This window comes from Neolamprologus brichardi, chromosome 2 (assembly GCF_056152115.1).
Source record: "Neolamprologus brichardi isolate AB-2024 chromosome 2, ASM5615211v1, whole genome shotgun sequence".
In the NCBI taxonomy this organism is placed as follows: Eukaryota; Metazoa; Chordata; class Actinopteri; order Cichliformes; family Cichlidae; genus Neolamprologus; species Neolamprologus brichardi.
The window spans coordinates 3,518,581-3,545,056 of NC_142105.1; the positions used below are offsets into that span (position 1 = coordinate 3,518,581).

General features: G+C 40.9%; 1 protein-coding gene across 4 annotated transcripts in view; it reads right to left on the reverse strand.

Annotated features, from left to right (window-relative positions):
• Nucleotides 1-1,279: 1,279 nt before the first annotated feature.
• fam13b (family with sequence similarity 13 member B) overlaps nucleotides 1,280-26,476 on the reverse strand; it is a 76,984-nt gene continuing 51,787 nt past the window's right edge. Inside the window, exons 8-24 of one of the 4 annotated variants that reach the window (XM_006804538.3) lie at nucleotides 23,304-23,348; nucleotides 20,093-20,188; nucleotides 19,591-19,738; nucleotides 16,327-16,424; nucleotides 15,552-15,603; nucleotides 14,215-14,335; nucleotides 13,691-13,762; nucleotides 12,843-13,116; nucleotides 12,159-12,300; nucleotides 11,813-11,894; nucleotides 10,985-11,176; nucleotides 10,141-10,355; nucleotides 8,139-8,222; nucleotides 7,942-8,037; nucleotides 7,477-7,847; nucleotides 5,654-5,755; nucleotides 1,280-4,825 (exon numbers count right to left, since the gene is read on the reverse strand). In XM_006804538.3, the coding sequence (XP_006804601.2) occupies nucleotides 4,702-4,825; nucleotides 5,654-5,755; nucleotides 7,477-7,847; nucleotides 7,942-8,037; nucleotides 8,139-8,222; nucleotides 10,141-10,355; nucleotides 10,985-11,176; nucleotides 11,813-11,894; nucleotides 12,159-12,300; nucleotides 12,843-13,116; nucleotides 13,691-13,762; nucleotides 14,215-14,335; nucleotides 15,552-15,603; nucleotides 16,327-16,424; nucleotides 19,591-19,738; nucleotides 20,093-20,188; nucleotides 23,304-23,348 (2,314 nt within the window). In that variant the 3' untranslated portion in view covers nucleotides 1,280-4,701. The remainder of the gene's footprint in view (nucleotides 4,826-5,653; nucleotides 5,756-7,476; nucleotides 7,848-7,941; nucleotides 8,038-8,138; nucleotides 8,223-10,140; nucleotides 10,356-10,984; nucleotides 11,177-11,812; nucleotides 11,895-12,158; nucleotides 12,301-12,842; nucleotides 13,117-13,690; nucleotides 13,763-14,214; nucleotides 14,336-15,551; nucleotides 15,604-16,326; nucleotides 16,425-19,590; nucleotides 19,739-20,092; nucleotides 20,189-23,303; nucleotides 23,349-26,476) is intronic. The other 3 variants (XM_006804539.3, XM_006804540.3, XM_006804541.3) reach the window with 3 other exon arrangements.

A 26,476-nucleotide genomic window follows, 5' to 3' on the forward strand; every position in this document is an offset into this window, starting at 1 on the left:
CTTCTAGGTCTGGTTAAACGTATATATCACGGTGTTTTTACAATTGGAGGACAATTTAAGCTTAAAAATATTTAAAATTATATTAAATGTCACTTAATGTTATAACCCTGTTATGTATAAATCAAATAATAATTAAGCAAATAATTACATTTGTTGAGCTCAGGCATCAAAAGTACATTTTTTTTTATTTCAAAATGTCAGTGATAATATTAGTGCTTTCTCAAATAGATGCGAGTTGTGGGATCTCAGACTGTGAAACTTGGAGGACCCAACTTGTTGGGTAATTGCTGTACTTTTAAAATATGTTTTAAAAACAATAATGGTTGACTGTGTGACAAAATTAAAACAAAGGACGGTATATAACTTATAACTATAGTATATAACTTATCTTAACTGGTATGTTTGACTTGTAGTTTGGTTATCTAGAAGTTGGGAAAAGGCTTACAGTCTTTTTCTCTCTGCCTGTATTTGTGTAGCATATGTGCTTTCTCTAGCTTCCACTAGAGGTCACTGATTACTAATTTGTAGTTCACCTAATCAGGTTAAAAGGTTTCTGTGATAAAGGGTTGGTCAGATTTTTGAGTAATCGGCTAGTTTTACCACACTTGGAGACTGGTACCCAATCTCGGGTGGGGGTGATGACTGGCTCCCCCTTGCCGTAGCATGTGCTCGTGGGAGCAGTCCCTTCTTCCAAACGAACACTGACAGCTATTAGTTGTTTTGCCATCAACTGTGGATGTTGGGTATTGAAGATTTCATAGGTCTAAGGTTATAAGATTCCCTTACTGTATATAGGAACCGGTGGGAATCGAACTTGCAACTCCTGCTCCAAAGGAGTGTGGTCTTATTACTATGCTATCTATTTGTAGATGTATAGAGCATAGACCTACTTTTATGGGCACTACAGCCTGCAATTAGAGAACATCACACATAATGTTGATGAAGAAAAATTGTTATAGATGCATCTGTTTACGCTATAAATCATATTTGCGTGATAATAAGACAAATTAAATACTTATAAATACTTAAAGTAATTAAAAAATTAGCATAGATTGATGAAAAATGGCTGCAGAGCTGGTTAAATTCTAATTTAACCAAAACCAGTCTGTAACCTGGATGGGTTTTAATGGTTAAAGTGTTACTGGGTTAAATCAGTCATCTTAAGGATTTGTTTGTTTAAATTGGACATAACAGTTATTTAATATTCAGGGCAAGTTTGCAGGGGACATCCTGGTCCCAGTATATTTCACTTAAAAAATAAAACAGTCGGGAGAAGTGGTGTGGCAAGCTTGTAAATTTTATTTTTGTGTGTAAATGTTTGTTACTGATTGTATTTTCTCATTTTTGTCAATGAAGGAACAACTGAAAAAGCATTCACAAAGTAAGAAAACAGTTACAGATACATACGATATATTAATGTGTTAAAACGCGTCACGTGTAGGTCGACTGGAGGAACTGGGAGGGAGCGTCTGATGCCACGTCCCTCCTGAAATCTCGACTGAAGGAATTTATAGCAAAATCCCATCTCAAGGATGTCCTGAGGTTTTCCTCTTGACTTCAGACTGTTTGTAGTTAAAGGAAAAAGATATAATTTGTCTTTTAAACTAACTTCTGGACAACTTTTATTTAAATCACTTTAAAGAATCAGTTAGTAAAAATGTGTCTAATCTCTAAAGTATCTCCAGGAGGACCGAGGAGACGTCTTTGAAGAGGAGTTTTGCTCTGAATTCCCGGTGTGTAAAACAACCATGCACGTCAGATGGGTAAGTGTGAGATGAAGCATACTGTACACCGACAGAATACATTTACATTTGTGAATTTTACCACTCTGCTACAGGCACAATGAAAAACAAGTCGACAGAAATAAAAGCCCTTCAGATATTGACGGTGGATCGTTTTTCTTCACTTTTTTGATGACGATAAAAACTGGAATGTTTTCAGATGATACATCTGTCATTGGCTTTTCAATCCCTGCTAGTTTCACAGACTTATTGATACGTTGGATTTCAGTGCCGACGTGACGCAGAGGTAAAAAACACACCGTCCAACCCCGAAAACATCGTGTTCACACGGGATCAAACCCACAACGCTTTTGTGTTAAAGAGAACACAAACATATTATTGCTGCTTCTTCATGGCACAAATAATGGAAACATTTTTTTCTTTTCATATGATTATGTTCTTGTTTGCCATGCAAGCTCACTACAGTACAGCTTCTATATTAGCTTATATTACACAGAGCAACAAAGTAATTCAGAAAACAGAGCAGGTTCATGTACGTCTCGCCACACAGTGCCAGACTAACGTCTACAGCTGGTTTTACAGTTAGTGAGTACATACAAAAGGATTATTATTGTCGTTACCACACAAAATAATGGTTATGATACTACAAGCAGTATTCATAATATTAATAATAATAATAAAAAACACATTCTCAGGGCATCACAAATAATAATAAACCAAAGGGGGCCAAACTTAATGTTTGAAATAATTTAAACATTTCTTTTGACATTCATTCCTTCGGGTATTTCTTTTTTTTTTTTAAATGTACAGTATAATTTCTGTATAGAAGTAGTGCTTCATTTCTAGAAATACAAATGGAAAAAAATTATAAAACACAAAAGGGCTGCATTCTGTGAATGCTGTGCAAATAACATCTTTTTACATCAAACTTTTTAACTTCAACCGTCCCAACTTCTCACGCTCCTAATAATCTTCACACAACACAAAAGGTTCACCTCATTCATAGCTTTGAATGCTCACCGACAGACAGCCTGCAGCCAACTCTGAACCAGGCAGAGAATCGTACGTCAGCTTTGTCCCGTGCGCCTAAAACATGCAAGTGCAGATCGAAGAAAAACGACAAACGGCCGACTGACGAGCTCGCAGCTTAAAACCAAAATTCAGTGACTGTCGGGAACTTTTGTCCCACATTTTAAAGCACGTTGTGACGCCTCAACTCTTACTAAGAAGAGCTCAAATCAGACTTTGCTCCCCTTACCTGCCCTACTTTGACCTGCCAGCAGGAAATCAAACTGCAGACCGGAGGTCAGAGGCACACCTAAAGACCGTTCACTCGTTAAAAACAACCTCAGCTCTCTCAGTATTGAGGACATCATGCTAACATACAAATGATCTGCTCAGCTTCAATCAAATTTCAATTAAAACCTCCAGATTAGTCACATGACTACTAATGCCCGCTGCCAACATGCTTTTGGATTCTCAGATGAAAAACAACACAGACCTATTTATCACCCATAATTCCTCAGGAACTACAATGTGGCAAACTGAACAGGAGACAGATGAAACACAAGGAGCCAAGTCAGAGTTCTGCAGCCGTCCTTTGCATCGCTGATTAAGCTGAGAACAACTGTTTCCTGTGAGCATCTTCTGTTTAAATAGGCCTCGTCGAAAGACTTAAAGCAGCATTTCTTTTTTTCTTTTTGCAAGATGCTCCCACATCACTGTTTTTTGAAATGCAAACAAAAAGTAGAAGAAAACGCCTAAGAATAGAAAATAACGAAAAGAATTAATACTTTTGTTGCAATAAATCTTGTACGGTGTAACTAATTGCACGTGTACATCTTTTTAAAACAAAGTGGTTTTGAAATCTTGTGGATGAATATTTAAAATCAGTCAGAAGGTGAGGCATCCAGGATGTAAGGATGTTAGATTATTATTAAAATCGCTTTGCAACAAGTGAAAGAGGTTGAAGCGCAGTGCGAGACGTTCCAGATGAATCCGAAGTGTTGAGTGAAGAGTCTAAAATGCCAGTCCTCGAGCTGTCCGATGAGATTCCTCAGAAACACAAAGATCGACAACAGTGATGTTCTTGAAATCAAAAAGTCAAAATGCTTCTGCCTTTTTCTTCCTGGTCAGAAAACCAGGAGGTGAGAGACGAGTGCAGAGTCGTGAGTCAAACTGGTGAGATGATGATGATGATGATGATACACACAGTGATTAGTTTCTCTTTGTCTTTTTTTTAAACTGCTGATTTCAGATGATATGCAGACTGAGGCAGCGGGGATCAATGTGGATGATGGAAGTTGCTTTAAGTTTGACCAGCGGCCGTGCTGCATTCACATCAGGGGGAAAAAGTTGTAATAACGCACATTTAACTTTAAAATGCTCGACTAAAACGTAGGTTTCAGATATTTGGCAAAGCACCTCGGTTTGGCCACACATTAAATGACGGCTTTACTTTTCCAGTGTTCGTCCTCACACACTTGCAGGCATTTGGCAGATTGGATCACTAACACGTTTAAAAAACGTTTGAGATGTCGTTCCATTTTTTAATTTAAGGAAATGACACTTGAAGCCGCCCTAAAATATTCTTCTGTTTGATATGTGGCAGAGTCGGTTATGTGTTTCTCGTTGTGACCTCTGCTTTTTGAATATTTCGGGTGTTTCCGTACCATTTTAATTTTTGTGAGGTTATTTGTAGCTTAGCTACACCATATTTACGATTTCGTGGCACTTTTATTTTATTTTTTTTAAACTTTTTAATAAAAGCAGTCAGAGCTGACTTAATTTCCCCGTGATGTGGCTGCAGGGAACAGGAGGTCATTTGTTGTGTGTTTGATTGGCTGCAGTCTTTGTTAAACTCTCCAGGCGTGATGACAGGCTAGACGTCCTGGGCGTAGCGTTGCTGCAGTGATGACAGCTGATGTGTGCGGGGATAGCGGATATTTGAGGAAGGGGTCTAGATGGATTTGGAGGAATCTTGCTTGCTGATGAGGACCTCCAGCAGGCGGAGTTTGGCCTTGATCCTCTTGTACTCTCTGTACGCCTCCAGCATCGGCACCCGGTCCTCCTTCTGAACGTTTCTAAAAGAGGAACGAGAGCAGACAGAGTTGTGAGGTTTCTGCACTGGTCTGATATCTCTAATTATTTTTATGTTTTATTTTTCCCTTAATCAGCTCTCAGTACTTTTGCAGCTTCCATCTGAAACGCAGACTTTTTATTCGTTTAATTTCCCTGCCGCTCCCTTCAGTTTGCTGATCGCTGTCAGCCGTGTCGGACCTGTTAAGTTACTGCTGAGCACGGTGAACCTGATCCAGCTGCTCCTTCACTTCAGCTAATTTGTTTTGGCAGGAAATGCAGCGTGTTTATTGCCAAGCAGGTGGAGCTTCAATAAGGATATTTTTCTTGACTAAAAACTGATCTTGGAGAAACTTCTGCTCGTTCTAGTCAGTGGATCACTTGTAACTGTACCGACACTGACAGGATGTGACATCTTGAACATAGTATGAAGGTAAAACATTTTTTTTTGCCTTGCTATATGGTCCTCACACCCCGCCTGGCTTTCATTTTCACAGCTTGGTCAAATTACCTGCCACACACAGGCTGAGACTGTTTTTTTGCTGATCTATCCAGACAGACAAAGCTCTAACACAAAGACTTGGCTGTCAGAAGGTGTGCTATTTATTTTTTCACAATAGAGAAGCCTTGAGAGACCAGAAAAGTGCTGCATGAATACAGAAAAGGGAGTCTGTCACAAACGTATACATCCTGCATGAAGGTTGTCCTGATTCACTGAATAAACTCTCTGCTGAGTTTAAAAAGACAAAGCTGAAATCACTGAACATATGTGATGTAGCTGGACTTCATTCCTTAAATAAACGTGCATGTGTGGGCGCACGTGTCCCACCTACCTTCCATTATGCTGATAGAAATCTTCTTCGAACTCTCTGATGGTCTTCCTCAGTTTCTTCTTCTCTGCTCTGGCCTTCCACAGCTGTTCCAGCAGCTCTGGCCTGGAGGATGATGGGATAGAAGAGGATGCTGTAACCCACGTGTAACGCTACAGTGGTGCGGATACATCAGAACAGCTTTATTCTCAGCAACATTTGCTCTCTTTAACACTAATAATCACTTAACTTCAGAGAGAGAAGGTGATCAGTGTGAGCAGGAAGTGAACTAAACACATCACAGTTGGACTTAGGAACCTGAGCTGATCAGAGGTGTGAGTCTATGTATGTTAATGCCAGGATTTATCCTGTGACACGTTAAACAGATTACACCTGAGCTGCTGAAACCTGTGTGAAAACTGTGTCACACTTCCTGCTTGTATCTGCACAGTCAGCAAAGCAGAAGAATATGTGAACATTTCCTCTCCAGGGTTTAGTGAATGAACACAGCAGGCTACACTTTTCCATATTTGCAACAAACATGTATTCAAATTCACAATATCACCCAAATTCAGTATTTCTAAAATGATAAATAGCTGAGCAAAATTTCAACTTAACCCTCTGGGGTCGCTGGACGCGACCGGCGCGTCAAAATCACATGACCAATTTAAGACGACACAGCTACAAGATGCAGCATGTCAGAGTCTCCATTTCAACTTGAGTCGAAAGTGCGGACTTCAAACTATATACCAATTGTGTCGATGGGCCACATAAAACCAGAGTTATGATAAAAAATACACGCAATGTTTTTTTCTAAACAAAACTGTTTACTGTTTACAGCGGGAAGAACGGTAAAAACGGCGTTTTCTGCAGACAGCGCTAGCAAACACTCTCCGCTTGCGAGTGAAAAAAGAAAAAACACCCCTTCCCTATTGGTGTTAGAGTTTACCATGTCAGCCAATCAAAAAAATGATAAGGCAACATGTGACATTTGGTTGTTTAGGCAGAAGGGGAAGTTTTTAGGAGTGACACCCGCAACGGAAAGCAGGCGAGCGAAAGACAGAGAGAGAGCGAGTTTTCATATGTGAGACATTAGTGACGTTTAGCGTGTTTGGAGGCTGTAGTTAGTGTGTTGTGTAGTTATTGTCTTGTATTGTGTGTCAGTTATACTGCTGAATATCACATTTGCTCTAAAAAAGCCGTCAAAGGCAGATTCCAGTGTAAACGCTGTTCCCACATGGAAAACTGGACTGATGCACCTCCTGCTGTCAGACCTGCAGGATTTAGGCCTGTGCTGTTCTCCTCTGTCTTATACTGAACACAAACTACATTTTTTGGACTGGCACAAATAATTTGTGTGCCTTCTTATTTGATGCAGAACACCTGATTGTTCTGTAAATAGATTTAAATGGTTATATAAAAAAACACCCGAGGCCTTGGCTGCATTTTTAGGTAAATAGTACCATATAACTTTGTTGTTTGCAAAACTTTGTACATTTCTAAAAATTATGCACAATTTCTATTTGCATTTCAAGTTATGAAAATGATTCGTTAAACATGTTTGTGGGTTTTACAGTAAAAAATAACTTTTTTCTACTCGGATTTTGAATTTTTTTTGTCTGAATTTAGATCAACTGTGCTAATATAGTATACCAAAATGAAAAAATGAGGTTGTGCTGAAAATAATGATACCAAACAAGGCAAGAAAAACATATTTTAAAGGTGAAATATAGAGGTAAAATCAAAAGTAGTCAAAAATGGCCAATTATACCCTGGACCCCAGAGGGATAAGAACTCATCAGTTTTCAGACCCTAATGTTGCGTGAACGCGTGTGTTTTGTTCTCACATGGATGAGGCGTTCGAGCTGGACAGACGCAGGTCGAGCGCCAGCCTCCCCGATCCCTCCTCCATCTTTTCTCTCATCGAACAGTCGCTCTGTCGGTCAGACTGGTTCTGGCTGCTCACGGGCCCGTCACTCGAGGTCATCGGGTCGATGGCCATGATAACCTCGGGGCTCTGCATCTCACCACCGCTGCTCTCTCCCTCTTCCTCCTCCTCCTCCTCTTCGTCTTCCTCCTCATCCCTCTCCTCTTCTCCTCCACTTTTCTGCTCTTGCTCCTCCTCCTCTTCCTCTTTAATTTCCTCCCAAAAGTGAGCAGTTTCACCCTCAATGATTGGCTGCAGGGTTTTACTCCGCCTCTTACTAGATGGAGATACCTGGAGGAGGGAAAGGAAGGTTGATGCAGTTGATCCGTTGTCTGCTGCATGAGTGCTGCCAACTTTGTGTCTCTGGTGGAGATTGTGAACTTACTGCAACAGGTGTAATGCTGACTCTGGTGAGCATCTGTTTGACCAGCCTGTAACGGTCGTACAGAGGTTTCACTACCAGCCGCTCCTCTCGGGTCACCTAGAAGGACAGGAGAAGCGACAGACCTGGTTAGAACAGGTTTCTTTTTTGCTTTTTAAGGCAAAGACAAATCTTTGCAGAATTTAGGTTTTTGAACGTACCGGTCGACCGTGCAGCCCTTCGTAGTGCAGCAGATTCTTCTGCAGGACAGTCTTCTCACAGGTTAATTGCTCTTTTGTCATCTTCTGCAGAGATGCACAGATATTTAACACTCAGTGTCTTTCCTGGTTTTAACATTACTAGTCATTAAATGTGAGGAAGGGGGAAAAAAGAGACTAGTTTAAAATACAGAGTAGGGCTGCCACAAACAATTATTTTGATAGTCGACTAGTCACCAATTATTTTTGCGATTAGTCGACTAATCAGATCATCATCCATTGGACGTAAAACATACAGCTTATTGCACCAACAGCATCTGCTCTTATATAACTATCATTAGCTTACAGCTTTAAGTGTTTAAGGTATGTGCTAACTAAAAATAAAGACAAGATGATAGTTTATTAAATTTTAATGAAATTTGCAGATTGTTTCGGTGAAGTTTAATAAACTCCTTGCTATCTAAAATATAACAGGACACCGGAGTAAATTCTCCAGCATCTCACACTTCTGATAATCAGCTGTCTGCTTGACGTTTATTCAGCTGTGTAAAAACTATAACTTTAATCTCAGCCAAGCCGATTTACTCAGGAACAAATAAAATACTAAAAAAAGCCAAACAATAACATTTTTAAGTTATCTAAGTGACTTATATATATTTAACCTGAGTAGTGAAAGACAGCGGTGGGTTTGAAAACGATTTGCGGGAGTCCGGTGTGCTCACGGCTCTAGTGAGCCTAGCCCCCGGCTAGCTATCGAGCTAGTGGGTAACAGACGTCTCCGAAAACGTCGGAGCGCTTTTGAAAATATGTGGTGTCTTGATAAACTGAGCAGATATTTGAGGTTTACACAGCTACATTCTCGCCTGAAAATATGTTAAACATTTATTTTGTGACCCAGAAAGAATAATAAGAGTAATATTAAAACTAACTAGCTGCCGCCATTGTTGGAAACTGAGCAGGGCCGCGCTATGAATTCTGGGACACAGCTTCTTCTTCTTCGGAGTTTAACGGCAGCTGGCATCCTTGTACATGCAGTGCTGCCATCTTCTGTTTCAGTCCGTTATTACACTCTTAAATCCTACTACTTATTCCTGCGTCTTTTGTGATCTTACAAAGCTTCAAACGACGCGTCGACTATTAAATCAGTCGTCGACGATTTTGATAGTCGACGTAATCGTGACTAGTCGACTAATCGTGGCAGCCCTAATACAGAGACACAGAAATAATGTATGTGTAGTTAAAAACATATAAGATTTTTTTGCTGAAATGTAGGGCCCCGTGTATAATGTTGTGCTCACAATCAGAGCACAGGCCGGCGTCCACATGCCCGAGCACAATGTGGTTGCACATCACCGAGGTGAGGTGACCTGTTGCGTGCTTCTGGGTCAGTTTATTCTGAAACAGCTTTCATACATTTGCTAATTTTCTGCATCAAAGTGCTGCAGAATCTTGCGTAGTCACTCCTTACTTTCCATCTTGCTTGTAACTTCCTGTCGCAGTGCAGAGCCCTGTTAGTGGCTGATGGCCTTGCAACACCTCTGAACCAGCAGGTAACTGCCATTGTATGTTAATAAAATAAAAGTAATACATTTAACTAACTAGTATTTAAACTGGTGTTTCACAGTGACAGGAGAAGTTCACAATCAAACTATTTAAATTACCCTTAAAGTTATAGTCGAACAATATACTAGCAGTTTGTAAGTTGTAGTCAATATAAATTTTGTGCATGTCCATCAAAAAGATTTCTTCTCTTCCTGTAGAACTTAAAAGCATGAATTGAAATGTAAAAATAAAGTTTTTGTCAGTTTTTGTTCTGCTAGGTATGTAAACCTGCACCAGACCTTTTCTAAAGGATTTCATAAACCCCAAAAAACTCTATAGGTTATATTCTGTTGTTTTTCCCCATCTTGACATCTATATATCTGATCCACATCCTTTTTATTTGTCCTGTTGCTAGAGTCCTGAATAAGTGCAGTGGCTCTGCTGGAAAATATCTGGTCCTTACCTTGATATCATCAGGCCAGCCGTCCTCCTCCCTCTTCTCTTTGACTCTGCATTGGATCAGCTCCAGTGTTTCCTCCCTTGTAGGCCGCGGGCCTTTGAGCTCCCCTGCTGCGTCGTGAGCACTGTGATCCAGTGTGGATCCAAAGCTCTTGGGCAAGGTGTTGCTGCGGGGCCGAGTCTGAGGGCCGAGCTCGGTCTCTGCTCGGTGTTTGGCATCTGGGGAAGGATGAACACATGAGGTTGAGGAGAGAGGAAAGAAATAAGGGCAGGGATAGAGAGAGAGGGAGAAACATGGAAAACAGAGAAAATCAGTTAAGGCATGCAGGAATTTATCGTCACGATTACAATTAACGCATCAGAAATAAGGAGAAAGAAGACAGTGTGACAACACAAACACACCACCACACAACACACAAAGCCAAAGACAGAGAGCAAACTTTTTCCAGACTATTTTTTGTAACACTGCCAGACAGTAAAATCGCTAAATTCAAAAAACCCTGATGGCTGTAAAGGTGAAACACTTCTGCACCTTCAGCACCGTAGCATTCTTGTTACCAGCAGTTAGACATGTTTTTTTTGCAGTTCGCCAACATTTTTTAACATGTCAGAGACCCAAAATGTCTGGCAAAAAAGAGAGCTTGTTTTGTATTTTGAAATCAGAACCATAAATATGTAATTTCATCACGATGCTTCACACTTCTCACCCTCTCTCCATTAATTATCCCATGCCAACAAGCTGTTTCAGCAGACACCGAAACAAGGAAGCAAGATGCTCTCACAAAGCCGCCTCGCTGTGACTGTCAGTAGTGTTTGAGATGTCTACTTACTGAGGGGTTTGTACTTACTGAGGTGAAACGGTCTAGAGCTGAGTAGGCCTGAGTAGGGGTGGAGCGGGGGGGTGAGTATGTGATGGGGAGGTGAGCAGATAGAGGAGGAGGAGGAGGAGGAAGGGGAGGAGGGAGCATGGTGGCATCTGTGTGAATGGATCAAAGCCTGGTGCCTCAACGTGCTTCTGGGCAAAAGGTGGTGCTGGCGTCCTGGTTGGCCGATCAGTCAATCAATCAATCAATGGGTCGTTGGGCAGTAGGAGGAAGGAGGAAAGTGAAGAGCGGATTCTCACATTATTGATTTCAGTTTTGATTTGAAACAGTGACAAATGTTTTGGCCGCTGCGTTACTCCATGAAGGAGAGCCGGCACCTCGCAGGAAGGAGGTGGACGGGCGTCCTGCAGGGTTCGTTCAGTGTGGTGAAACAACGGGAGGAGAAACATGAATTTCTATACATTTTATATTTTAATATCTGATGTTGGACATGCTGACTGGCAGCCAAACCAAAAGCTTTCTGGGATTTCTGACCAAATATTTTCAAATACTTCCTTTATGTGTTTTCCGCTGCTTCACCTGACCGAACTCACCCTGCAGGTAATGAATGTGGGTTCACAAGGACGCACCAGCACACTGTAGGGTGGGAGCCACGCATGTGAGAGCCACGTTGACCCTGAGCACGTGCATGTCTGCGTATGTCGGTCAGACCAGCATACATGCCATGTTGTCACAAAAGGTCAAAGGTTGGAAGCGGGGTCAAAATGTCCAGCACAGAACAGGATGGCATACAGACACTCCAACCCCGTCAAGCACACGTGAATGCATGCCGACAGCAAAAAGTAGTTGTACCTTTAATCTGCCTGCGGATCTTGGTCAAGTCAGTCATCCATTTGAGGACCTTGGGGTTAGCTGCCTTGTCTGCATGAGAAGGCTGCAGAGAGAAGAGTTGGCATTTCACAGAAAACATCAACAACAGCTAAGACAAAAATACTAAATGACATTTTCAGAATGTGTGACAGTGGAAGCAATGAAACAATGTGTTGTTGTTTCTGATGCAGAGAAAGGGAGAAGGCAGAGGAAGATGACTGTTTGCTATAACAGCCTGAAGAAAGCAATGATTGACTGGTTCCTGCAGTTTTTTTCTTCTTCTTTTTTTAAATTACTACCTAAAAAACCATTAAAGTTCTGATTTTACCTTGTAGTTTCTCTCCTTCTCAAACTGCTCTTCAAACTGTTTGATTTTCTTCTTCAGATGCTGAAGCTTTTTGGTGAGCTGGTGCATCACTGAATCTCCTCCTCTCATCGCCTCTTTGGAACCAAACGATGCTCGCCTGGGCCTGAGGATAAATAGTAAGCGGACTGGTACTTGATGGCGCTTTTTGACTCCAGCTCAGCCCTTAAAGGGCTTTTTACTACAAGCCACTTTCACACACACTCTAGCCCAGGGGTGGGCAATCTCAGTCCACGAGGGCCGGTGTCCCTGCAGGTTTTAGATGTGTCCTCGAACCAACACAGCTGATTTAAATGGCTAAATTAGCTCCTCAACATGTCCTGAAGTTCTCCAGAGGCCTGGTAACGAACTAACCATGTGATTCAGGTGTGTTGACCCAAGGTGAGATCTAAAACCTGCAGGACACCGGCCCTCGTGGACTGAGATAGCCCACTCCTGCTCTAGCCCCTGAGCCACAGCGACCCCCCCAGCATGACAGAACTACCAAAAAACCCAAAAAAACAACAACAAAAAAACGCTAAAAAAGAAAAACAACCCAAAAAAACCCCTTCGGGTTCTCAGACCAAAGATCACGATTTGTGGGTGTCATTATAACCATTAAACCCTCCAAAAAAACCAGTCTTACAGTGAATAAGCTGCACATCATACCTGTGTACTTTGGTGGGTGAAGTGGCGTCCAGATCCTGCTGGAGGAATCTCTGGGCACCGTGCACACCAAAATCAAGAAAGCGCCGTGCCAGCAGGTGAGGGTGGGAGCGGGAAGAGGAAGGGGAGTCATCCTGCCCTCCCTCTCCCTGTTCCTCTTCACCACCCTCCTCCAGGGGGAGCGGAGGGAGAGGAACCATGCGACCGGCCAGCGGGGAGAGCTGTGCCTCTCCGCTCTCGTTGTCATCCTGCCAGGATTTAAAAGCTGGGACGGGGTCTGGAGAAGACGGAAAGAAATAAAGAGAGGAATCAAGCCAAGTAGAAAGAGGACAAGAAGGAAGGAGAAGCCAGACGATCAATCCCTCTCTAGCAAGTACATGAGAGAGAGAGGTGTTATACATATCATGATGGACAGATATGTACAGCAACATTTTATTTTTTTACTTCCACACCTCCTGACTCACACTAAGCCTGATTACCGGTGTATTTACAGTCAGTGCTATGCTGCCAAGTTGAATCGAGGAGGAAGAGAGAGTGTAGGAGGGGTCGTGACCAATAAGAGCAGCAGAATCAAAGTGTAAATTAAAAAAATAAGAGGGAAGAGTGAAGAAAGAAAAAACAAGTTCGCCTGCTATCTCATGAAATCTGATGGAGGGAAGAATGTTACAGGGAGGGATTTATCACGATCAGCGTCACCACGCGCGCATTTGAAAAGCCGAGGCTATTTTAATTATATTTTAATATAGTTTCTTTTATTGTTGTCACCCGTGACCACCATTAAAAACAATAACAAGGACGGGTGAAAGGAGGGAGGGGAAGACTGGCGAATGGGCGCTTATGAAATGACTTACCTTGGCCTTCCTTTTGCAGATGCATCAATGAGAAGTCGATGGGAGGGAGGTGGAGATGGGAGGGGGGTGACGCTGTTTGGATGGACGGAGGAGAAGTAGAAGGACGAGGAGGAAGAGGGACAGGGAGAGAGATAGCACAGAAGAGGAGCAGTGAGGTCATTCGTAACTTCACTCGCCAGCATTCATCCAACGTGTGTTGTGTTTACTTGCACACAAATGTCACCAACGTCAGTTTTTCATCACTTATATGAGAGAATTTATCAAACTGAGCAGGTTTGAATTCAGATCTCAGCGACATATTTAAGCTTAGAGTAAAAATATTCCATCTTTATATTTAAGTAAGAGTAATTCATACAACAATCTAAATGAAATTAAGTTTTCCCATTATGTCACTTTTATTAGATAAAATAAATTAAGTTTTAAAAGTCTGTCCCTCTGCACAACTTCTCCAATGCCACTTTAATTTTGTGAATATTTATGCTGCACTGAGCAAGCTGGAATTCCCAGGATATGATGAAACTCACCTTCCCATTGGTTGTTGGGAAAAAGCTGGAGGTGGGAGGAGTCTGGTTGGCATGGTGACAGGTGATTCCTGTTGGGCTCGCTGGTGTTGGCGTTGTGATCACAGCAACATGAACTGGAGTCCTGGAGGAGAAAAAAAAAAAAAATCAATAAGAGATAAAAGAAATAAGGAAAATAACTGAAGGTAAATTGGCAAGTGTTTGAAGGAATATTGGCCTGACGTGTTTTTCAGAACAGCACCTTTGTAACCAATTTCACCTAGCAACAATACTTGTATCAATATTGAACCGTTCGATACAGTGCTTTCGGTTCGGTACGCATATGTATCGAAACAATACAAAATTTTAAATTTATTTTATCAACTTTCCTTCTGACGGTGCTGTCTGTGTTGAGCGCTCAATGGATCTGCGCTTGACAGTGCAGCCTCGGCGGAGTAGTCGAACGCAGATTCACTGAGCGCAGGGCAAGCTAGCGAGACAGAAGCTAAGCTCTCGTTGCAACATGGCAAATTGAACCTCCCCCACCCTCATTCAGATCTGGCGTTTGGAACTATTTTGGTTTTCACGTGACGTATGACCCTGAAGGTAAGCGCGTCATGGACTAAAGTAAAACAGTATGTCGGATGTGCCACACAATGCTCAATTGTTGGGAACTAGTGCGTTAGCGCAGTTAGCTCGTTAACGTGTTGGCCGTCCAGCCCCACGCACAGGGCGATCCGCGGTAGCTCGTTAACGGAGATTTGCCGTGTTGTGGCGTTAACGTCATTTCAGATTAACGCTGACAGCACTAGTGGGAACACAACGAATATGACTGCACATTTACTCCGACATCATCCTCGTGCAAAGACAAGTGGAAGCAGAGAAAAACAACAAGCACGCATGCTACAAACTTTACCCGAGTCATTTAGACAGCCGTTAGCACCTGATTCTCCTTATGGGGACCTGATATGTTTAATATGCTGCTGAGAATATAGCCCAGAAGAAGCGTATAGTATAGCTTTTATTTTGGAAAGAGACATTTCTCTGTAATAAACTCTCTTTTCCAAAGATGAGTGATTCCTCAATCAGATATATTTATTATTTTATTACTTTGTTGTTTCAGCAACATTAAATTTAAAAACTGTACTTTTGAGTTAAAATATATATTTATAATTTTAATAAATGACAAATTAAAAAGGCATGAACTTTTTTTTTGTATCGAAAAAATATCGAACCATGACACCAAAGTATTGAACCGAACCGTGAATTTTGTGTATCGTTGCACCCCTAATAACCATGGCTATAGCCATTGTTTATATACAGTCTATGAAAGGTGTACATTTCCACATCCTGTCACTTACACAGCTTATGGTGACAGTGTGCTCCATCGTCACAAGAGGCTGATTGTCCTGCCTGAAAATGAAGATTAGAATTAAATAAAATTAGATAAACACTCAAAATGAAACCATAAAGGAGATAAACACATTAACACTCCACCAGGGGATGTACGTTTTCAGTACTCTTTGGTCCAATAACAAGAAGTACTAATATGGTACCCCTGTACAGACTCATCTGGATAAGTGTACTTTTATAAAAGCTGTCCAATCATATCGCTGTCACCATATTTGGTCTTCCTGAAACCTTGCCTGGATAACAGCTGACGAAGAGTCACACCACAGTCACACAACAAAGAAGAAGAAGAATTCGACGAGGAAAAAAACTCACAAAGCTGTAACCAAAATCAGTGCTTTGTGTAGTCAGTATTTTGCCTGTTTTAAATAAATAGGAGTGAAACAGCATTTGTCAGTTTTAACACTGCAGGCCACATTGATGGTGGTGTACTCACTACAGCTGTTAACAACAAGCTGGGGGTGTAATATCATCATATGACATGTAAAGGTACACAAGAAGGAAGCATAAGTGAATAAGTGTTGGGAGTGAGAGAGACTGAGATAAAGATGCGTTTCAGATGCAGCATAAAATGTGAGCTCTGGTTGAAACGGCGTGTCAAAGCAATTTGCAGAAGGCAAGTGTCTGATCAGCACAGCAACGCCGCTGCTTCTCGTTTGCTTTGTATCGAAACTAAACTCTGAGGGTAAATCCAGGCAGCTGGTGTTTGTGAAGTAAACAGCTCACCTGGCAGTGTTTAAGTTGTTCTTTGCATCGGTGACAGACTCTGCATCCAGGTCCATTCCTGAGCTCTCCTCCAGGGTGGGCACAGAGTCCAGTGAATTCTGGAGGAAAAAAGACAAGACAGGAAGATGTTTTGTTTAACTTAAACAGGAAGAAGCAGAGCAAGAGACATGAATGGGCAAGAACACAAACTGAGCTACACACTGGAGCCTAACATAAATAAGTAAATGCTTCACTTCCTCAGTTAATGAGACACTCCAACAGATCAAATGTTCACAAAATACCCAGAATACAGTGAGATAATCATAAATGCATTAAATAAAGCTCTTTCACCTTAAATAGTTAATAATTTAAGGCTCCTTAATGCCAAAATTAGAGGTTAAAAATGCCTCTGCTCATCTTCAACAACTCTGTAAATCTTGAAAAAGTTCCTGGACTTCTTGAGGTTTGTGAGGCTTTTCAGTCCTGAAAACAAAAGGTGGAGAGTCCCACGTATTTAACATGCGGGTTGTTCTCTTTGGACGTGGTTTGGAGAGTCGTTGGCCCAGTATTAACCCTTTAAGACCTACCATAGAACCAAGTCTGCCAGAGCTTATATTATAATTTTACATGCTGTAGTGCCATTTTTGGGAGCATTTCAAGTTGCTATACATCAATACAACCATTATAGCCCAAAGTTTAATAATATGTCTGCATTAAGTGCAGTAATTACATAATTTGCAAAAAAGTGCAATAAACTACAAAAAAATTGAAAATTGTTTTTGTTTTTTAACATATATTTCTAGTTAGAGAAATTTAAGAGCCTTATCCCTCAAAACTGTAAATACAAAAAAGTTGCACAAAATAGTTTCCCACCACAGGAAATTTATTTTGAGTGTCTTCATAGTTTTATTTTTGAAATACACCAATTTTTATATACTGCAGGAAAAAAATGAAAATAAATATTATAATGAAAATTTGCAAAAAAGCAGCATATGCATCAAAATAAACTATTTCCAGCAGTGCAATATGAGTCCTAAGCATCCCAGAAACGACACAGAAAGTCATAAAGTCAAAGATAACTTTTAAAAACACCAGTATAGGCTCATGAGGCAGGTCATGGCGGACATGCGATAGTTCACGCTGACGTCTATTCTAACGTAGGAAGTGTTACAAACAGCTGATCGGATCGGCAAAGCGTGTTTCTGGAATATTATGTATTTGTTGCTGCAAGCGCTTTTTATGCAGTTTTTGCAAAGCTTTATGTGGAAGGAAACTGTGACCGAGGACAAGCTGATGGCATAAGATGTAAGTACAACTCCTCCGGTTTCATATGCAAAAAACATTATTGCGCTAGCTCACGTGGTTGCAGAGCTACAAGGATTTAAAAGTAGTTGCGCAAAACAGAGCGTGCCCGCTCCGACTGGTTTTAAAGGGTTAATCATGCGCTTTAATCACGTCATGTGCATTATCACGAGCCAAGGTGGGAAAAAAGGCGTGGCTTAATACCATCAGGGAAGTTAAGGGTGAAACTACTGTGAAACCTTGCCCCACCCTATCATGTGACCTACTGACTCACATCTGAGGTAAGCTGTGAGTGAGATTTGAAAAACCTGGGAAGGGTTCTCAAAACTCTATGGTAGGCAGGTTGGCTTTTGGCTTTTGGCTCAGCTAAACACGTTTTTTAGGGTTTTCCACTAGCTGGTAATAACGGGCACCACTTCTTTAGTACCTACTCAGCTGGGCTTCCGAGCAGTCTGAGGCGATCCGAAAATGTGACATTAACAGACCGCACGCCACCGATTGGCTAGTCAGTGGCATCACTCGATGAGTCATGAGAGTGACATGTATTTTTGTGTCAGATACAGAAGATGTCACAGGACGTTGCTATAACAACCTCATGCACATAAGTTGGTAATCGATTGTAATGGAAAATGACTGAAACCAAGTAGAGTCAAGTCAAGCTGAGTAGGCGCTACAGGAAAAGGAAGAGAAAGCATTTCTGTTCATAGATTTTTTTCATTTACTCCTCTTTCAAGCCATCTGTCTTTTCAGTCCAGAATGTGAACATTGGCATCGTTGAAAGAGAGTTTGGGAGTTTTGGATGAGAATGAAATGTCTTCACAAGCTTAAAGACGTCCGGACGCCTTCTGTTTCCCCCCTCAAGTCCCTAAGACTAGCATCACCTGAATAACCTATACAGACAACTGTGTAAGAACACAACAGTCCTCATCATAAATGAGAAGACATTTCACAGTGTGTATATTATGTGGACAAACACATATTGAACTCATTGTTAATAGCAACAACTATTCAACTTTTTAAACATAAAACCAGTGTAAATGCATGCATGTCTGTGATGATGTAGTACAGTGGAGCAGCTGTCATTCTTTGGCTCTTGGCTGATCAATTTAAGGACTTGGATCAAGATTATTGTTTCTGTGACAGCTTCTCCTCCAGCCGTGGGTCTCATCTCCCTGCCTACCATGTTGTCTCCTCCTCAACCTTCCATCTGGAAGCTAACATGGTTCTTGGGATAAAAGCCAGTAAGGCTGAATGGGGGGCACTAGTAACAGGGTTTTGATTTCCAATGAGCTTCAATAAAAATGTATGTGATGTGCACAGGAATACAAAGAATATGTGCCGTGTATGTCTGCCTAAAACTAAATATTGAAAATAAAGAGAAACATTACTACCCTTCAGAATGTGTTAAACAGATAATACATCTCTAAGCATCATCATCTGGATAATAATTTTATCAGTTCTTATCTATTCTTACCAAAATGTAAAGAAAGCAAGGTCAAGAATTTCCAAAGCCCTTGAAAGTAGCTCCTTGTTTTTTAATTTAGCATCCTGGCATATGATGCGTTCGCCAAACCTTGAGAAAGAAGCTACTCGGCACTTTTTCCAAGTACAAAATGACCTTATTAACATTTAGTTATGACTAAATGTGTCTGCGTGTTTGTATTTGTTAAACAACCCTCTTGTTTCTCGCTATTGTAGCAATCAGAGCAGAACAAAGATGGGCCTGTGCTGATATTATCAAACACATTTTGCCTTGGAATGAAGCGACACACTGAGATGGGAAGGAGGTTAGCTATGGGAAGCATGCTCCGAGCCCACACAGCAGCTTGCTACGATTTCCTTTTGCGTCTTATCATCTGATGTCACTTTCTGTTTGAACACAGGGGAGCTGCTGTTCTGCCAATGTTACAGTAACAGGCAGCGTGAGCAGTTAAAACAAAGATTCCCTTTCTGGTTATCGCGTCATGACGTCCCCCCACTGACCTGCGCTTCTCGCTGATTTTGTTGGATGTGCTGCTCAGGCTGTGTGAGTGGGGCACCCCCTTCTGTGTCGCAGGCACTGTCTTCAGGGTCAGTTTGTTGCTCCTCGTCTCCATCACAGCCCTGGTCTGCAGGCTCGCTGGGACTCTCCCTAACACATCACAATGCAAAGATCAATAAAGCAATGAAAGTACCCTTATTTAAATATAAATTCATAACTTGTATCCAGGTTAATGCTATGCAAAGTAGCGTAATGCTAAAGTAACCTACAGTACAACTGCTCTAAACGTGTTTATCTGTAACGCGAACCATCTGGCTGGCTTTGTGCCTTTGTGCATCAGATTTGCTATCTTGGAAATGCTTCTTTAGAGTCATCTGATGCCACTTTAAAACACTGAGCAATCATGTTTGTACCAACAGGTGCAACTACAAAGTGCAACAGACATTTAATTCATGCGTGCATAGAAACTTTGTGGTTTCAGGTCTGCCTGTGTTGCACTCTCACCCCTGGCTGTCGTAGCTGCCGAGGTCTTGGTCGATGGAGTTTTTCAGATCAAAGAAGTGCTGCTCCACTGCAGCCCTGATGGTCCGCTGAATAATACTGGGAAACAAAGCAGAAATACAAGTTAACACTAACCACTGTCCAAAGAGTTCAGACTACCTTTAAAGAGGATAAGCCGAGTTTCAAAGGTTTACATAACTAATTTGCATGAGATCCAGTGACCATGTTTGTTTCCTGTTTATTCAGTGCAACAACTCCACAGAAAAACAAAAATAGATAACCTGAAAATAACATTATCCACCTGAAGTATCCACATAAAACGAGCCACAGCAATAATCCAAACACCCAAGATGCTGGGCATGTTTCTCTGACTTAGTAGAGAAAAAGTCTGTGACGTCAAGAACGGTTTTGATAACCAAAACAAAAATACTTCAGCCATGTTGCAAATAGTCAAAGCTGTAGACCGATAAGTTCCATCTGTCGTCCACCTGCCAGAATCATGCGCACTACTTAGGCTTGTATTTATTTCTGAACTGCAGCAGGACACGATGTATCAAAAACCTAAAAAGATAAAAACTGATTTGCAGATGTAACAACTACCCAACACTACAGCACTACCATTACTATCTTTTTAATCCTTCAGTTAAACATGTTTTTTTTTTTTTAAGTGATTAGTATACATGCTTTAAAAATGCTCACATAATGCCTAAAACTGTTGCCATCAACATCCTTAGTTCAGTTATACTGACGAGGTTAGAGGGCTGTTTTTCCAGATTTAATTAAGATGTCTGGAACCTCTGCTGATCAATTAACAGATAAATGGCATTTATAGTTCATCTTTGCTGAAAAACAAGAAAATATATAGTAATTAGTAGAGGTGGGAATCACCATACATCCCATGATACGATATTATTGCAATTTTTTTTAAAATATTTTGCAATATTCAGATTCTGTACATAAAGGTAAACTTTATCAATACTCATTTTATCTAATATCAAAGTCTCACACTCAGTCTTTCTCTCATTTCAGTTTTATTGTTGACAAACTGAACGGTTTGTATTACAGTCTAGTCCAACTTAACTGAATCAACCATCTGGTACAATTATAGCTATTCTGAACTATGCAGTTTATGAAAACTATGCAGCCCCTTCAGCAACTGAAGAATTTGAAAGTAAATTAAAACAAAATATAATTTTACATTAAATAAAAAAGTTTTAAACTTAATTAAAATAAAACATGTCTTAAATTAAAATAAGTAAGCTGTCATGTTTATTGCTGCCAAAAAAAACAAGTTAAACACATTTGGACAGTGAAGGAATGTCAGGATTCTTGCTCAGAAAAAGGATCAACATGCTCTGAAGTCAGAGCACAAAAACCTTTTTGTAACAAAATATCGATTTCTGCTGTCCCTGTATCGATACATTATTAGCAAACAAAATATCACCATACTACATAGTATCCATTTTTCCCCCACCCCTAGTAATTAGGTACATATAAGAGACATTTATTGAAGTTTAAGAGAGAATAATATTCATCATTTTCACTCAGCGCTTTCTTTCCCCTTCTGAGCTATTTAACAAGTCCTTATTAAGCCAATGGTGCGGCTCTGGTCTAAAAGGATTATTATGGAGTCGGGGAGAAGAAAAGAGGGGATGTTAGAGCCTATAAAAGGTAACATCAGCAGTCACACGCTGACCTTTTCTGCACCGACATGCAACGCCTGATCCACCGGCTCTACTGAGATTCCATCTATCTGGCTTCAATTACTGGACCATGTTTGTTTGATCATAATGTATTCCTCCCTCATTTACTCTGGCTTCATGCAGTCTGTGAGTTTTGTCACTGTTCCAGCTTAGACGGCGGCAGAGCCTAAGTTGAATGGGAAAAGACCCAACTCCCCCGTACCAACTGTTCACTCACTTCATCTGCTTTCATCACGTGTTATTCCAACTTTTCCTCTATTTTTTAAAAATATTTCTATCATATAACTTCTGCTCCTTAAGCTGATCCTCAAAGTAAACGTCCAGACAGTGACACCAAGTTGACCCAGGTACTGTAGATACGCATGAATTGAACACATCGAGTACTTGATGCTGGAAAAATAGCTGTAGGGGATTTTCTGCTATGTCCATTTAAGGCAGAAACTCATAAAGCTACTGAGCTGAGATAAATGAAATGTAGGTGTCAATATATGAACACATACACTCAAACTTCGCCTCCACCTCCAGGAAGCTCTACAATAATAACTACGCTGCACATCACACACAAACAGCCACTTCCAGAAATAAACACATAAGCAGTAAGAGATGATGCACTTGCACTCTTTCCTACTTACATACACGCAGAAAGAAGCACTTACACTCACACGGCGTCCAAATTTCTACCTAAACTCGGTGGGACCTGCAGGGTCCCTCTTTTTAAATTTAAGGGAAACTTATAAACTTATAGAAATAGATTAAACTGCTTTTTTAAAATCTGCACAGCGAAAAACTGTCTCCCCATCTCCATCATCATGTGTTTCTTCTTCTTTTTTTAAAACCATCTTTACTCTTTCCTGTCAAATGGGTGGGCAGCTGAACATGTGACCATTTAAACTCCTTTGACTGCTGGTAGTGAATTCCAGCTTTTATGTTTAATTCCTCGTTGTTTAAGTCTTAAAATAAGTAAACCCACATTAAAGCGCTGCACAAAGAGAAATAATTGTATTCTGCGTCCATGCTGAGCAGCGTCGAAGAGAAGGCCTGACAGTCATGTGATTGCAGTTCGTGTCCTTGAGACCGTCAAAGTGCCACGCCATGCAAAACGCTTTACTTTAGCTTCCCAATCAAAACACAAGGCCGGCTCGCCTCCTTCCTGCTCCTCTCTTCCTCTAAACCTTGTACAGTTTTTAAAACTCACTTGTCTCAGCAGCGGCTGCACATCAACCTCGATTTCTATTATTTTATTCGCCTCTTGAGAAAAGGCTATTTGACTGCCTCATCACGCTTCACATATAATATGGCTCCGTCTTTCTCTTATTGATTATTTGCAGTTTCTTTAATATTATATCCTAACATGAAATGCCTTTGTGGGATATAATATAAAGAATTATTGAGTACATATTTTATTACAGCTTATGATGTTTATGATAAGTTGTGATGTAATGCGTATGTGAGCGTGAGTTTATGTCTAAGTATGCCATTGTGAGTGTGTGTGTGAATATGTGGAGACTTACTCAGCAGAGTCAGCAGGCAGGATGGATATAGGGGAGAGGTGGGAGCTGTAGAGCCAGAGAGAGGAAAAGCACAACAAGGTTAGAACATCACGCACTCCTCGACTCCTGTCCCGCACCGACCTTGGATGAGGTGGGTGTCGAGCCGCAAGAGTCAAAACAGGGAAGAAGAATGTTAGCAATGCTGTTAACAATGAGCATGTCTGTGTATTCTATACGTGCATTAGTGAGACAGCAGAGAGCACTGAGGTAGTAGAGGTGAAATCGATGAAAAACATGTAAAAATTAGCACCGTGATGTCTGAGATGCCCTGAAATGACAATTTCAGCAAATGTATCACGCGCAGTTTTAGTCAGTGGCGCCACTCTGAGTGGGCAGATTGTTATTTAGGCTACAGAGCTCTGCTTGACCCTGCTGATCAGATAGACGGCTGTGTATGTAATGTCATACTTGTTCTTCCATAAGCAGGGAAGTGTGTGTGTGTGTGCATGTGTTTGTGTACACAAGAAGTTGGTTGTGATGTGTCCCATCACTTGATTCACAAACACACCCACTGACAGGCACGCCAGGATTTATATAACACTCCCACCCACACACACACACACACACACACCTACCTAAGAAGTGTCGGTGCTCTTGGACTTAATGCGAACGACCTTGCTGTGTGTGTGTTTGTGTGTGTGTCAGTCAAGGGGTCGAACTCAACTCATTAGAAAAACAACAGCTGACGTTATGCAAGCCTTTCATGTGTGTGTGCTGGGTCTGTCTCTCTCACACACACACACACTTTTAACGCTACAAGAAGTGCTCAGGTTGATCGATAATGACTGAATTATTAATGGCAGATAGGATAATGCCCTCTCTTTATTCTTCTCCTTCTTGCTACTTTCCCTCTTTTCTTTCTCTGCGGTGTTCGTCTTCCATTAGCTCTGTTTTAAATCAAATCTGCTTCTGTTTATCACTCTATTGTTTCTTTTCCTTCATGCTCACTCAACCCCAAAAAGCCTTTTTAGTTTCATTACTGCATTTCTTGAGCTCTCTTTTCTCTTCTGCTTTGCTTCTTTTTTCCATCTTACTGACTATGAAGGCAGCAAACATCCGACATTCCCTTCCTGAGAACGTGGCCTTGATCATGAGTGAATGTGAAGGCAGGACAGAGAAAAGGACGGCGCTCGTATTGCAGAGACCTAACAATGAGTCAACCAGAACACACACACACAGCTTTGCTTCAAGTAGTTGGATTACAGCAGCTCCTAAAGCCTCAACGGCAGACACAGATAAGCCCTTAATAACATTTTAAGGAACCGCACCTTTTACGGCTATTTGTTGGCATTAATACTCTAAACCCTTTGTTAGTGACCAAAGTATAAATAGTTCAACTTTCATTTAGTCTCTACATATATGACGACCACTAAACATTGTATTATAGTTCAAACAGACTGATTTTTTTGATTTTACTAACTGCATTATTGTCTACGTCTTAAAGGCACAGAGACGAGCACGTCAGAGTCAAAGGGATGCTTGCCAGAATCACTCAGATCACATCAAGTTAATCTGCTGCCTCCTCCCTGGATCCTCCCTGGGTCAGTGGACACAGTCCAACTTACACACCACCACAATTGGCACTCTTGTGTCAACTTTGTAGTCTTGGATATAGTAATCATCACAACTCAGCACTTAACTTGATATAAATCAATATCAATAAATCAATATAAATATAAAACTATCATGTACGTTTGGCCATTTTTCTCCAGTTGTATTACCTGGGTTTCCATTTATGAAGAGCAATATTTATACATTCATAACATATTTACTGCTGATTTAGCACCAAAGGATTATCAGTCAGCACTGCCATGGTCTAAACACGACTGTTATTTCCATCTGTGTTGAAAGCTATCCTTCCATTTGCTGCTGAGCTAATTCAATCATTATTCAACAAAGCTGTTTAAAAAAAATCTCCTATTTGCTTTCAGTAATGGAGAAAAACTTGTAAGATTTAATATCTCGCGATCACACATTTTACACTTGCAGCACGGGGCGTGACCTTCGGGTATTAGGAGATAAAATCATTGAGGAATATGGTTGAAATGTGCAGTATTTGAGTTTGTGCAATTATCTGAAATCTAAAACATTACAGTACCCTGTGTGTGTCACAAATGTAGGACACCAGTATCAGTTTCGCACAGATAAGAGCATGAACTGCAGAGGTGAACCACTGTGCTGTGTATCAGCGCCATCAAGTCAGCTGACTGGTGACTAAACAGCTAAAAGATTGTGGGTTACTGCAAAGTAGAGCAGAGGAACTTTGTATTATCAGTGATGACACTAAAGAATAAAATAACTAATCAACTACCAACTTGTATTATTTTCAACGGTTCTTCTGATGCAAAGGCAAGAATACACGAGTGTGTGCGCGTAAGGTAAGTTAGAGGTGAGATATGATTTTAAAGATGTGCTGTTGTCAGCAAACCTGACTCGGCTCTGCTCTGGCTGGGAGGTAATAGTGACTGCAGCAGCCCCCGCACACACACACACACACATATATATATATATATATATATAAACCAGCATGTTCAACAAAACATAGCTCACTGCTTTAGCTCGTTACCCACTTCGGACATAAATACACCTTGCCTGCATAAGCCTTTCCTTCCTCAGCACAACCTGAAACACACACTTGCCCACTCTTCTTCACAAGCATCATCTTACATCTCATAAACAGCTCTCCTGGCTGCGTCTGAAACTGTAAGCATTTATAGTCCTTCGTGGAAGCGCCAAAAACCCGTCACAGATGTTTGTATTCAAACAGATCACAACCTAAACACAGACCAGGTCAAAGATGTAACGTCTGTTTGTTTCACTGCCTCCATGATGCTTATTTGTTTGCTTCCATCATTTGCTTTGCACAGATTCATTCATTTTCTCTTAATTGTCCTGCAGCAGTTTGGCCATCAGAGAATATTGATTAAATTTTGGTTAAGTTGGCCCAACAAATCCTCCTCATTCCACCATTAATTCATCATTTCTCTTGCAGAGTCACGAGGAACTGATGCAACATTGTTAAGAGCTTGCACATTTACAGATACCCTCACTGTTTTGATTATTTTACATCTAACTATGCATTATATTTTTACATATTGATGCTTTAATTCACTTTTCCATGTCAGAAAAAGCCA